The sequence below is a fragment of the Pantherophis guttatus genome, chromosome 5, assembly GCF_059756535.1.
Source record: "Pantherophis guttatus breed Tessera chromosome 5, ASM5975653v1, whole genome shotgun sequence".
NCBI classification, from domain to species: domain Eukaryota; kingdom Metazoa; phylum Chordata; class Lepidosauria; order Squamata; family Colubridae; genus Pantherophis; species Pantherophis guttatus.
In genome coordinates, this window is record NC_142067.1 from 106,555,485 (window position 1) to 106,569,777 (window position 14,293).

General features: G+C 40.9%; 1 protein-coding gene across 6 annotated transcripts in view; it reads left to right on the forward strand.

Annotated features, from left to right (window-relative positions):
- BIVM (basic, immunoglobulin-like variable motif containing) overlaps positions 1–5,070 on the forward strand; it is a 19,620-nt gene extending 14,550 nt beyond the window's left edge. For all 6 annotated transcript variants that reach the window (XM_034417980.3, XM_087895437.1, XM_087895440.1 and 3 more), the window contains one exon: positions 3,775–5,070. In XM_034417980.3, coding sequence (XP_034273871.1) covers positions 3,775–4,068 — 294 coding nt within the window. In that variant the 3' untranslated portion in view covers positions 4,069–5,070. The remainder of the gene's footprint in view (positions 1–3,774) is intronic.
- Positions 5,071–14,293: the final 9,223 nt, after the last annotated feature.

Sequence of the window (14,293 nt, forward strand, 5' to 3'; positions counted from 1 at the left end):
AATGCTTCGTATTAAAGTAGACCTGCATGTTTGCCCTAAAGCACATTTAGATATTCTTGCATTATAGTAATTATAAAATGATTACTTTGCATTCACAAAATATGTTTCCACTTGTTAAAAACAGAAATGGCTTCATTAGTCTGCCACTTCGTCTATTTCAAACTACCATGTCCTATTCTTTTGAGCACAACAAGAATCAATTGCTGTGATCTAATTATATAAAAGGGGATGCGGTGGCTCAGTGGCTAAGATGCTGAGCTTGTCGATCAGAAAGGTCGGCGTTTCGAATCCCTAGTGCTGCATAACGGGGTGAGCTCCCATTATTTGTCCCAGCTTCTGCCAACCTAGCAGTTCGAAAGCATGAAAAAATGCAAGTAGAAAAATAGGGACCACCTTTGGTGGGAAGGTAACAGCATTCTGTGCACCTTCGACATTTAGTCATGCCGGCCACATGACCACAGAATTGTCATGAGACAGCGCTGGCTCTTCGGCTTAGAAACGGAAATGAGCACCGCCCCTAGAGTCTGGAACAACTAGCACATATGTGCGAGGGGAACCTTTACCTTTAATTATATAAAATTTAAGTTTATTTTGCTAAGGCATTGCTACCTTTGGATACAGCCCACACTAGGACACATTTAGGAATTACCTTTGCATGGCATGTGAACTGCTTTTAATCCAAAATAAGATTTCAGTTCATCAAATTCACTACTATTGATTATGTGCCATCAAGTCATTTGCAACACCTAGTGACTAGGTAGATTTTCTCACATGTCAACCTATCCCTAACCTGGTCTTCCAATGATGTATTAATTGCCACAGTAGCTGAATCCATCCACTTGCTACTGGTCATCCTCTTCTCTTTTCTTCCACTTTTTCCAGCTTTAGAGATTTTTTTCAGAGAGCTAGGTCTTCACATAATGTGTCCAAACTAGGATAATTTGAGATTGTTCTTTTGAATGAGAACTAGGGGTTGATTTGTTCAATGATCATTGGCTTGTTTTCTTGACTGTCCATAGTATGCTCAGGAGTCTTCTAAGACACCTATAATATGCCAATATAATAAATGCACAATTATTATTCAAGGTCACTCTCAATTGGTGGTGTTGGGAATGAGAGATCCAGCTCCCAGCTGCTCTCTTATGGCATATTACAGGGCTCAGTACACTCTCCACTCCTGTTTAACATCTACATGAAGCTGCTGGGTGAGATCATATATGTCAACCATGGGTTCAAATATCATCAAAATGCTGATGATACTCAACTTTACATCTCCATAACTGGGACCCCGAGTAATGCTGTTGCTATCCTCTCATGGTGCCTGGAGGCTGTAGAGGCCTGAAGGGTGGGGGACAATGGGCTACGAGTGAACCTTGGCAAGACCAATGACTTTGGGCTCATGGAGCTTCAAGATCCAGGTCTTTGATATCTTTAGTTCTTGATGGGATGTTCAGACCCAGTTCGCAATTTAGGGGTTATCCTGGACTCGCAACTTCTCAAAGATCACGTGGCATTTGTGTCTAGCAGAGCCTTTGCACAGCTTTCGTTAGTGCACCCAGCTGCGACCTTTTGTGAATCGGGGCTCCCTGCGCTTGCCCACTCAAGCCCAATCATCTTTTTCTTGATTACTGCAATGTGCTTTACACGGGGCTACCCTGAAATGCATATGGAAGCTTCAACTGGTACAAGGTGCAGCAGCATGAACAGTCTTTGGAGCCTAAAGAATGACCTATGATACACAACTACTTCATGAGCTGCGCTGGCTGCCAGTTTACTTCCAGATGCAGTTCAGGGTGTTGGTTATGTCCTTTAAGCCCTCCATAGCTTAGGTGCAGACTACTTGATGAACCGTCTCATTCTGCTAAGACAAGACCGCCCTACTTGTGCCGTCTGAGGATTCCGACTGACGGGATCCTGGAGAACAACTTTCTCCGCTGTAGCACTGGCCTTCTGTATTCTGATCTAGGCTTCCCCAAGGCTTCCTCCTTGTCCCGACAAAAAACCCTTTTTATTAAGTTACTGTGAATTCTTCTCATTCACATCCAGCAAAGTCTTTCAAGGGTGAATTTACAGCCACAGACCTTACCTGGCTTGCCAGGCCGATATCTTCAAAATTTGGCAAGGAGTCTTGGAGAGTCACGAACCAATTAAGCGAATTAATTGTCTCCTGCAGACTCCACTCCCCTTTCGCTCCTCTTTTATTCCCTATGGGAGGGACCATTCATTGCCTTACTCCCAAGTCGACCCTTGTTCCTTAGCTGTTTCCTTCGTCTGGCAACTCTGTGCATGTGCACACTGGGAACAGGTTCCAGCTGTTTGTCTGCCTCACTGATGTCTGACTCTGAAGGCAGCTGATAACTGTCATATGGCCCTGGCCCCTTCTCTGCCTCTGATGCAGAGCCCTCATCAGAGCCTTCCCCAGATTCCAAGACTGGCCCATGTTCCTCCCTAACCTCCTCACTGTTCGAATCTGCTGCCAGCTCTGCTGGCTGCTGGTGGGCCACAACACTCTGAAACATCCTGTCTCCTGGGGAGAAGTTTGTCCCTCACCCTCCTATCCTACAAGGGCCTGAAAATCTGGCCCTGCCGGTTGGCCTGCTATCCGATAGGGGAGTAAATCACTGGAGGTTGCTAGATTAACTTGCTGAATCCATTTCCCCCTGCTCTTTCTGCTCCCATGCCACTCATTTTTAAAATTTTCATATTGCTCTACTTCCACTATTTATTATTTCATTCCTTTACTATTGTTATTTTTAGTTGTATCATTTTCCCTTGTTTTATTATTGTAATCTGCCCAGAGTAGCCCCAAGGCAAGATGGACAGCAAATAAATTTAGAATGGAATGGAACTAGAATAAAACAGGAATAGAAATAATAGAAATGAAATAGAATAGGGCTGCATTTTGAAAATATTTTCACTAGATTTTCAAATACCTTGAACCAACAATGGATGATGACAAGATGTAGCAGGTCTTCTATGAGGACTGAAAAAAGTTAGCACCAAAATCTGAAATGTGGAATTGCATGCAAGCCTGCTAATTAAAATAATGTTAACATAGAATAAATTGTTATTGTAACTGTCTATGGAAGTTCTCAATCATGCAGGTCACGTTTGTCCCAAAAGTGCTTTTTCAAAAGGCAACTGAACTTCCTTTGGTGTTTTTTTTCCTTGAAAATGTTTCACCACTTCTTCAGTTCATTTCTTCAGTTTTATTGTAACCACATATTATGGTTACATGGCTTAGGTCCGGGGTACTTACAGGACCATCTCCTACCCGCCTCCCACCGTCCTGTCCGCTCACACAGGGCTGCCCTCCTCAGGGTACCGTCCACCACACAATGTCGGATGGCGACATCCAGGGGTAGAGCATTCTCTGTGGGTGCTCCTGCCCTCTGGAATGAGTTACCCATTGAGCTCCGGACGGCACCTGATCTCCACTCCTTCCGTCGAGGCCTAAAGATTTGGCTGTTTCAACAAATGGGCTGATTCTGATTCTTGGGTTTTATTATTTATTTGTCCCTGTTTTAATTGGTTTTAATTAGGATTTTCCTTCATTATTGTATGTTTTTAACTTGTGTTCGCCGCCCTGAGTCCTTCGGGAGAAGGGCGGTATATAAATATTTGTAAATAAATAAATAAATATTATATTATATTCGGTAAAGAATTCTAACCAGTGCAAAATTCAAAGAAAGCATTAATTCAAATGGATAGCGAACTCAGCTCTTACTTAATATATCGAGAGTGTTATTTTAACAAACATTGTATACATTTTAGGTAGGAGGGAATCTACATTGTATCATTGCTCTTCAGAGGTTTAATTGGCATCGGTTTGGACCGTGGAACTTTCCACTTGGAAATGTTCAGCAAGAACTACAGCCTTCATCTCCAACTCAGGGCTTAGCCAAATCTGAGAGTGAAGACAACATCTCCAAGAAGCAACATGGGCGCCTTGGGCGATCCTTCAGTGCTAACTTCCATCAAGTTTCTGTTTGGAGGAAGCTGTCTCATCTTCACGAAAGGCGGAATAGTGGCCTTCAACGTTATGCCAACTGTGATGGGAAAGACTAAAAAGGAATGCTTTTTCATCTGTGCTACTGTAATACATTCCTAAAGCATGGTAAATAACTTATGCACAGAAACAGGAATGTAGGGAAATTTCATATAAAATTCTTAGGAATGTTTGTTATTTCAGTATGTAATTGGTATATAATACTAATACGTTGTAATTGTTATATATTGGGAATAACAAGAAAAGTTAGTTAAAAGATAAGCACAGAATACCAGTTAAGGGCAATCTAGTATAATGGCTAATTGATTTATGTTTCAGACGATGAAATCAAAAGAGAGGTAGATCAAATTCATTTGTGAGCAGGAGAGTTCGTTAACTATGTGATACAGATTATAGATAAAGCATGAGATTATTACCTTCCAAAATTATTTATTAATTGCAAACTATATAATGATGACAAATGTATAAAATATATTTGCTTTTAAGTATTTTCAAAAATACAATAAATTATGGTACAATTCAGAACTGACAAAACACTAAATGTCAATATATAATTAATTGATGGTCTGTTGATCAATGGAAATACTGTTCTATACAGTTTAAGTTGTTTGAGTTGGCAGTTCGTAGTTAATAGGCAAGAAACCTAAGGAAAGATAAGTAACTATCTGTTTCTTTTAGAATTGGTCCAGTATAAACACAGACCACCACTGCCAGTCATTTCCTTTTGTGTGACCTGAATTCAGCTCTCAGTTGATTGGTTCCTTTTAAAGAAACCTATCACACTCATTTCATATGGTTATCCAGTAAATACCAAAACTTTCTGTGGTGGGCTGCAGTGATTTCTTGTAATATTTGAATTCTCTTTCACTTCACAACTTTGTTTGATTGTTGAGGAAGATGTTTAAGTGCCCAAATAAACTGGCAGCCACAGCAATATACCTCTTCAGAGCACTCTTTGTAACTACTTTTTTCAAATGATCATATCAAATAGTTTTATTTCGAAGTATAATATTGGTTCTCATAGAAAAATCATTTTAATAAAAACAGTCTTTATCCATTGATTATCTGCTTGTTCTTTAAATGTGTATGTTTGACTTTTGGATATGCAAAACTGGAAACAATAAAAATGTAGGATTATTTTATCCAAGTTTTAGATAAACTTTTATCTATGCTTTTAGAAACTTGGCACTAAAAATCAGTTGTTCATATCCCTCTGTGAAATAACAAGATTTTGCCTGTGAAATGAGAAAAACATTATCAATCATTTCTAATCTATTTCAATCATAGATCAGAATTTTCTACTTCCAGAAAACATGAACTAACTAAAACCTGGTTTTGTGTGTATTCGCCAACAAACTGTTTTGATTATCCTATTCATTTCTAACATTTTATGAGATGTCCCTATAGCAACAGGAAAACATACAACATTCTTGTAATCTGTAGCATGAGTTCAAAAGCAGAAATAAGCTTATATCTTCCTTTATTCTACATCTATTTAGAAGGATAATAACTGCGTGAAGATTGGCACAAAAGAAGTAGCAAAACATATGTGCATTCTTGATTAATTCTTCCATTTATACAAAAATTGACTCATCTAGGAGTCTCTGGAGGCTCAGCAAAAAAAGTCACTTCCTGTCCCACCGGGAGTTGGGAAATGGGCCCTTTCAGGCCTCTGGAGGGCCTCCGAGAGAGTGGGAAAGGCTGTTTTCACCCTCCGCAGATGCATAGAGGGGATCTGGAGCCAGGTAAGAAAGAAAAATGGGCCTCCTCCCCCTCCCCCCCAGGCCCTCCGGAGGCAGGAAACAGCCTGTTTCCCTACTTCTGGTGGGCCCAGAAGGCCCGAAAATCAGTTGGCATGCGCGCCAGAGCTGAGCTGGCGTGGCCACTGATATGGCTATGCATGCCACCTGTGGCACGCGTGCCATAGGTTCACCATCACAGTCCTATGTTTTGGCATGGGTTTATGAAGTGGTGGTTTTGTTTCCCCAATGTACAAATCTTCACATGGCTATTTTGAATTTTGAATGAAAAGTGAGTTATAACTAAATACTAATGTCATTCAATGAACTTATATTGTTGGATAGGAGAAGAGTGCACTTGATTTGACTTTAAACTAAATCAAATACTTCACTGCAGTTTGTCCCTAAGGTGTTTCTTTCCATGACCTGGATGACCGAGAATCTCCATAGACATTCACTGCAGTTTGGTGAGTCAGATGGACAATAACTTTGCTCAAAAGCAGGAAATCATAGTTGTTTTGATAGATTTTTGCTGGGTATTAAGAGAAACAATGTGTGTCATCAAGTCAGAATCAGTTCTTGACAACCATATAGACTTCCAGGGTGATCTATCTCCAATCTAGTCCTTCAGTTCTTCCAATTGGGTACTCATTGCTGCTGTGATCAAGCCCATTCACCTTGATACTGGCCATCCTTCTCTTCTCCTTCCATCTTTTCCAGCTTTATGGACTTCTCAATTGTTCTGAGTCTTTAGCATAATGTGTTAAAATGTGTTGAGTCTCAAGGGAAAACTCTGGATTGTTAAATTCTATGAAATGGAAACTATGCATACATATATTTGGGGGTAACTTCAAATCAGGATTTTATGAGAAGACACTAATTTATTAATGTACATTACTTCAATTTTTAAAAAGTTGGGAGGGATGGACTTGTCGATCTTCCCTTGGAAACCCCCCCCCCATACCCCAATTAGGTGCTAAAACTAAACTCTCTCTCTCTCTATCCTCCAACCCAATACCCCTTTAAAAATCTTTTCTTGACTCCAGCCTGAAGAGTAGAAGAACCAAGCCAACAAGGAAAGAAAATCCTTCTGCAGCTTTTTACTTTTATCTTTTTAATCTATTTTTATTTATTAAGTAAGAAAGAAAAAGTCATTTCTAAAATTCGAGCTAGAAAATGGAGGAGGCTGGGTCTTTGCAAACTTTAGCTGTCTGTCTGACTGCCTGGAGAGGACAGTCTATGGCCTAGTCCAATGTTTCTCAACCTTGGTAGCTTGAAGATGGGTGGACTTCAACTCCCAGCGCTGGCTGGGGGTTTCTGAGAGTTGAAGTCCACCCATCTTCAAGCTTCTAAGGTTGAGAAACACTGGTCTAGTCTTTTAAGTCCTACCTGGACTCTACAGGCAGTGGGATAGACAGCTAAAGCTTGCAAAGACCCAGCCTCATACATACAACCTCTCCCTCTGCCAGGAGGGCAGAGGGAGAGTTTAGCTTTAGTTGGGGGGGGGGAGGGAAGATCAACAAATTCATCCCTCCCAGCAGGTAGTCCTCAACGTATGACCACAATTGTGCCCAAAATTTATGTTTATGTATATTTTATGACTTTTCTTGCCATATTTGGTAAGTGAATCACCGAAGTGGTTAAGTTACTAACACGGTTGTTAAGTGAATCTGGCTTCCCCATTGTCTCTGCTTGTTAGAAGATTGCAAAAGGCGGTGGTCCCATGACCTGGGGACACTATAACCGTCATAAATATGAACTAGTTGTCAAGCATCCAAATGTAAATCATGTGACCATGGGGATGCTGCAATGGTCGTAAGTGTGAAAAATGGTCATAAGCCACTTTTTTCAGTGCCGTTGTAACTTTGATTGGTCATTAAATGGACTCTTGTAAATTGAGGACTACCTGTATTTTATAAACCAGGGAATTTTTCTTCATTACCAATGCAGTTAGCATTATTACTACATTAGCCACACGGTGGAGCCATCAGCACTTTCTCATTATATTTATATGCTTTAGAATAACAGAGTTGGAAGGGACCTTGGAGGTCTTCTAGTCCAACCCCCTGCTTAGGCAGGAAACCCTACACCACTTCGGACAAATGGTTATCTAACGTCATCTTAAAAACTTCCAGTGTTGGAGCATTCACAACTTCTGGGAGGCAAGTTGTTCCACTGATTAATTGTTCTTTCAACTTCAATAGTATTCCCAGTAGTTTAGCAATTAGATCCGGCTCCTCACATGACTAGGTTTCATCCTATGCAACAAGAAACTAGCATGTTGCAAGTAGGACATTTATTTGAATTAATATTTTTACATTTCCTGCTGCAACAGGAGATTTGCAAGACAGGTATGGTATTCCTCCCTTTTACTTCCCAGCATTTTTTTTTTTTTTTTGAAAGATGATACATTTGGAGTTTGATATAGTTGCCATTACCGTAACTTGGTGGGATGAAACTCACCACTGGAATGTACTGATGGAAGGATACAAACTATTCAAAAGAAACAGACCTAACAAAACAGGAGCTGGAGTTGCGTTATATATCAAAGATCACTACATCTCTTTAGAAATGCACAAAACCAAGGATGAAAACCTCCTAGAAGGCATATAAAAGGAAAAAGCAGGGGGTTGGACTAGAAGACCTCCAAGGTCCCTTCCAGCTCTCTTCTGATTGATAAAAATCCTTTTCCCACATTCTATGGTTTTGATCCTGCTTTTCCAGTAAAGTGAGGGAGGGGACATCTGAGAAATTCTGCTCATGTAGAGAAAGGAAATCACAGGGCGTAGAAATTCGAGTTTGATGCCTGTGTGCTGAGTTTCCTGTTTGCTTTTAAAGCCCTCTCTGCAGGGGAATGAAGATGTCTCATCCTTTGCCTAGTGACTGATAGTGACTGATGCTTAGGCCAGATTCCAAAGACCAGATAGCAGGAACAGACTCCTGAATCAACATTCCTGATATAAGCCTTTCCCTTCTCCATGACTGCATATTCATGTGCAAAATGCTTGAAGCTGCTGCAAGAAACAGCCATTATCTTGGAGCAGACAATATCAGCAAACATACCTCCCCCATCCCAGTGAGGAGAGGAAAGCCACCAGAAAGCCAGTTTTGGTCACCACGATGTAAAAAAAATGTTGAGACTCTAGAAAGAATGCAGGAAAGAGCAACAAAGATGATTAGGGGACTGGAGGCTAAAACATGAAAAACAGTTGCAGGCACTGAGTATGTCTAGTTTAATGAAAAGAAGGAGTAGGGGAGACATGATAGCAGTGTTCCAATATCTCAGGGGCTGCCACAAAGAAGAGGGAGCCAAGCTATTCTCCAAAGCACCTGAGGACAGGACAAGAAACAATGGGTGGAAACTAATCAAGGAGAGATCCAACTTAGAACTAAGGAGAAATTTCCTGACAGTCAGAACAATTAATCAGTGAAACAACTTGCCTCCAGAAGTTGTGAATGCTCCAACACTGGAAGTTTTGAAGAAGATGTTGGATAACCATTTGCCTGAAGTGGTCTGAAGCCTAAGCAGGGGGTTGGACTAGAAGACCTCCAAGGTCCCTTCCAACTCTGTTATTCTATTCTAAGATTGTCTTGACAGGAAGTTTGTGAGAGATTGAATCATGTTTGCTCTCTTCCTATTAATTTGGGGTTAAACTCCAGAGAGAAGCTGGGTGAAAATTACACGATCCCGGTTCCTTGAAAATCTTGAATCCTTGGTTACTATACTCAGCAGCAGCAGCCCTACATCAGCTTTTTCTCCAATTCAATTGCTCCGATTCAGTTATGTTTCAAGTTATTTAAGATAAAACCATATGTGGCTTTATCTGCAGGCACTGCAATAACTATGTAACGATATTGTCCCAAAGGTGCTTTTTCAAGAGGCAATTGGACTTTCTGGTTTTTCTTTGAAGACGTTTCACTTATTATCCAAAAAGCTCCTTCAGCTCTGACTGGAAGCGAAACGTCTTCAAAGACAAACCAGAAAGTCCAGTTGCCTCTTGAAAAAGCACCTTTGGGACAACCACGACCTGCATGACTGAGAATCTCCATAGAAATATGTAACAATATTATTTGCATGCTACACATTATGTATTTGAGCTGAAGCTTTTTGAGTAAGAGGCAAACAAAGAGATTAAAAAACTCTTCTGTTATAGAATGATCTGATAATTGAAATCCATATGTGCTACCCCATTGCTTCCTAAGTTGTCACAGTTGGAATCAGCAATCGTTCTTTTCCCTATTTGTCATAAATTGCACAAAATATTTGAGATGGAATTACGTACGTCATGGCCTGCTAAAGGATTTAACATGTTTAACATGTTAAACCAATGTTTGTATCAACGATCAGCTGTATCCCTGTCAAATTCTTTATGGATATTTTTCCTCCATTGATGCACACTGGTAATTTTTCTAAAGAAGTTCATCAAGATGAAGTTTGCCTTTGTTGTTAGTTGCGAAGTTATGTCTGACCCATCATGACCCCATGGACAACATTCCTCCAGGCCTTCCTGTCCTCTACCGTCCCCCTGAGTCCATTTAAGCTCATGCCGACTGCTTCAGTGACTCCATCCAGCCACCTCGTTCTCTGTCGTCCCATTCTTCTTTTTCCCTCAATCTTTCCCAACATTAGGCTCTTCTCCAGTGAGTCCTTCCTTCTCCTTAGGTGGCCAAAGTATTTGAGTTTCATCTTCAGGACCTGGCCTTCTAAAGAGCAGTCAGGGTTGATCTCCTCTAGGACTGACCAGTTTGATCGCCTTGGTTCAAACAATGTTACAGGGAATACTATAAAAAAAGAACAACTCTACAATTTTTTAAAAAATAATTCTGGATAGTCTGGAGCTACTCTATATGATTCCACTCACCTGATTTAATTGAAGTTATTATTGACAATTATACTGAATTTGTTACACTGAATAATGAAATTAGTAATTATAGAAGCTAAAATGTAGATGTGGAAGTGAAAAATTTCATTTCTTCCCACACAGATTGGATCCCTTCCTTATCTACAGCAGTTGGACATTGACAAACTTGGGGTACGGTTGTAGGGAAAGGGAAAACTCTGTAAAAAAGAATTCTTTTTTTAAAAAAAGAATTATAGATCATCTAGTTTATTTATAAAAATAAGGCAACCTAAAAAAACCTTTAAAAAAATCTAGAAATTCCAATTTCTACACGCACATTCTATTGTTATCTGAATCTCATACTTCATATTACTACAAAGTGTTCGTGATAGAAAAAGTAAAGACATATGCTATTAAAATATTGGAAAAAATGAAGTATATACATATATATTTAGTATGAACAAGTGGCTAAAATTAGGGAGCACAAATCCTCTGGTTCTGCTATATAAACCTAACTAAATTCTATTTCATATTTAGCCAAATTCTTACATAAAAGGAAACGTGTAAAACCTCTGCACTGGATAATCACAAGTTACAAGCTACAAAAATTGTTTTCTACACAATAATTTTTTAACAGATTTGAACCATAACATAGTGCATTGTAAAAATACAGCAATACAATGTAAAAATACAGCTCAATAATACAATCTATCTTATAAAAAGAATTACAATGATATGTGTACGGTACTGTAATGCTATAACCAATAGCAGTAATACTGAACAGATTAATGGAAATTAAAAGTACTGAACAATTGTCAGTGTAAGTACAGGATCAACATCAACTCCCTGTATAAATACTTCCATCTCAAAGTTTGAGAACATGACTTCATGTTGCCTAAATGACATCTAAGAATTTCGCCCACTTATTTTTAGCTTTACCATTTCATGTAACAGTTTTGATCCAAACTAAAACTCTTACTATATAATCACTTATTAGATAACTTGATTAGTTAAGGCTTGGATCAAGGACTTAATAGACTAAAACAGCTAGAGGGCCAAGGTTGTGCACCCGTGAATTAATATGTAAAACAGAACTTTTGAAAATAATAGTCATCTGTAACCAGAAGACAATAAACTTGTCACGTTTTGTCACTTTGAAATGGGGTCCAAGTGAAGTGGCTGATACTATAACAATGTAAATCCCTTGCAGGAAAAGATCAGCTTTAGGAGTATCTTCTGGTATATGGAGAAACTCCAGGTGAACTTTCCCTCACAATGCAAATCTATGTTTGTTTATTTAGAAGTAAATCCTACAACGCAGGTATCTAATCTGAAAAACTGAGGTATGAGCAAATGCATTTAAAAAACAAAAAATTAATTGTCCTATTTTCACTTTTCCATGCAAAGCATGAGACTGGTCCAAGACATTTTGTGTCTGAATAGAAAGTCATAATCTTTTTGTTTCTTCATGAAAGAAAGAATTGGCTATCCTCAAGGAGACTCCAAATATAATCCTCCGAGTGATACCTCACTCTACCAGGTTCATTAATGATAGTGGATCCTGCCACAATGTTAACCTTTTAGGGAAGCCTTCAATAATCTGTTCTCTTCCAGATTTTCTGGACTGCAGGACAACATGTTGGAGTGGTTATTATACAGCCTTTTTGATAACTTAAAATAATATTATTTAATACTGATACTAAGCTTATGTCTGGGTTAACTAGCAGTATTAACACAAAAACTTCACTATTTGTGGAGCAGAACACCGTTGTATTTATCTCTCTGACTAATGAATGGTATCAATATTGGGACCAGCCCAGATTTTACTGTTTATTATTATAGCTTTCATTATGGCTTAATGGAATATTTTCACAGATGCAATTAAATGTCCCATAAGGAAAAGTGAGGGATATACAATGGTGGTATTGAACCGGTTCTACCCGGTTTGGGAAAACCGGTAGCGGCAGCAGCAGCGGCGGGAGGCTCCGCCCACCCACCCGGATGTCATCACAGACACTCTGTGCATGCGCAAAAGTGGCACGTGCGCTCACATTTGCGAACCGGTAGCGAAGGTAAGTGAATACCGCTACTGGAGATCTACTACCAGATCTATAGCCAGTTTAAAAGATCAGGAGGATCCAAAGAACTAGGGAATTTCTTATTGCCTTTTCAAGGCAGATTTAGAGGAAGAAGAAGAAATAATAGGGGGGAATCCCTGCTTTCCTTTTGAATGCAGGTCTGTCCATGTTTCTACACATGACTCAGACTAATACTGATGGTAGTTAATTCCTGTGACAGATTTATTTATTTATTTATTTATTTATTTATTCGCATTTCTATACCGCCCTTCTCCTTTCGGACTCAGGGCGGTGAACAGCCAGATAAAAAACATCTATACAAACATCACAATTAAAATAAAATTAAGATAATTTATAAATTTGGCTCATAATTTAAAACTTGTCAATTAAAATAAATATTAAAATTTTAAAAATTTTAAAACTAACCCTAAAATCAGGACAGACCAGCTAGTTGAAAAAAATGAGTTTTTAGGGCCCGACGAAAAATCCGGAGGTCGGAGATCACTCGTATCTCTGGGGGTAGATTGTTCCATAGGGTAGGTGCCACCACAGAGAAGGCTCTCCTCCTGGGGGTCGTCAGCCGGCATTGTCTGGCCGACGGCACCCTGAGGAGACCCTCTCTGTGGGAGCGAACCGGCCGGTGGGAGGCTATTGGTGGCAGAAGGCGGTCCCGTAAGTACCCTGGCCCTAAGCCATGGAGCGCTTTAAAGGTAATCACCAACACCTTGAAGCGCACCCGGAAGTCCACCGGAAGCCAATGCAGCTCGCGCAGGAGAGGAGTCACATGGGAGCGCCCCGTCGCTCCCATAATCCCCCGCGCAGCCGCATTCTGCACCAGTTGGAGCCTCCGGGTGCACCCCAAGGGGAGCCCCATGTAGAGAGCGTTACAATAGTCCAGACGAGAAGTGACGAGTGCTTGAGTGACCGTGCGTAGGGAGTCCCGGTCCAGAAAGGGACGCAACTGGCGTATCAGGCGAACCTGACAAAAAGCCCTCCTGGCCACGGCTGTCATATGCCCTTCTAAGGACAGCCGCGCATCCAGGAGGACACCCAAGTTGCGGACCCTCTCTGTGGGGGCCAATGATTCGCCCCCAATAACCAGCGATGGCGTCAGCTGGCTATACCGGGACGCCGGCAGCCACAGCCACTCGGTCTTGGAAGGGTTGAGTCGAAGCCTGTTTCTCCCCATCCAGACCCGCACGGCCTCCAGGCACTGGGACATCACTTCCAAGGCATCATTGGGATGGTCTGGGGTGGAAATGTACAGCTGAGTGTCATCAGCGTACTGATGGAACTCCACCCCAAAACCACGGATGATCTCACCCAGCGGCTTCACATAAATGTTGAACAGGAGGGGCGAGAGGACCGACCCTTGCGGCACCCCACAAACAAGGCGCCTTGGGGTCGACCGCTGCCCCCCTGTCAACACAGATTGCGACCGGTCGGAGAGATAGGAGGAGAACCACCGCAAAACAGTGCCCCCCACTCCCAGTCCCTCCAGCCGGCGCAACATGATACCATGGTCGATGGTATCAAAAGCCGCTGAGAGGTCTAATAGGACCAGGATAGAGGAATAACCCCTATCCCGGGCCCTCCAGAGATCATCCACCAACGCGACCAATGCCG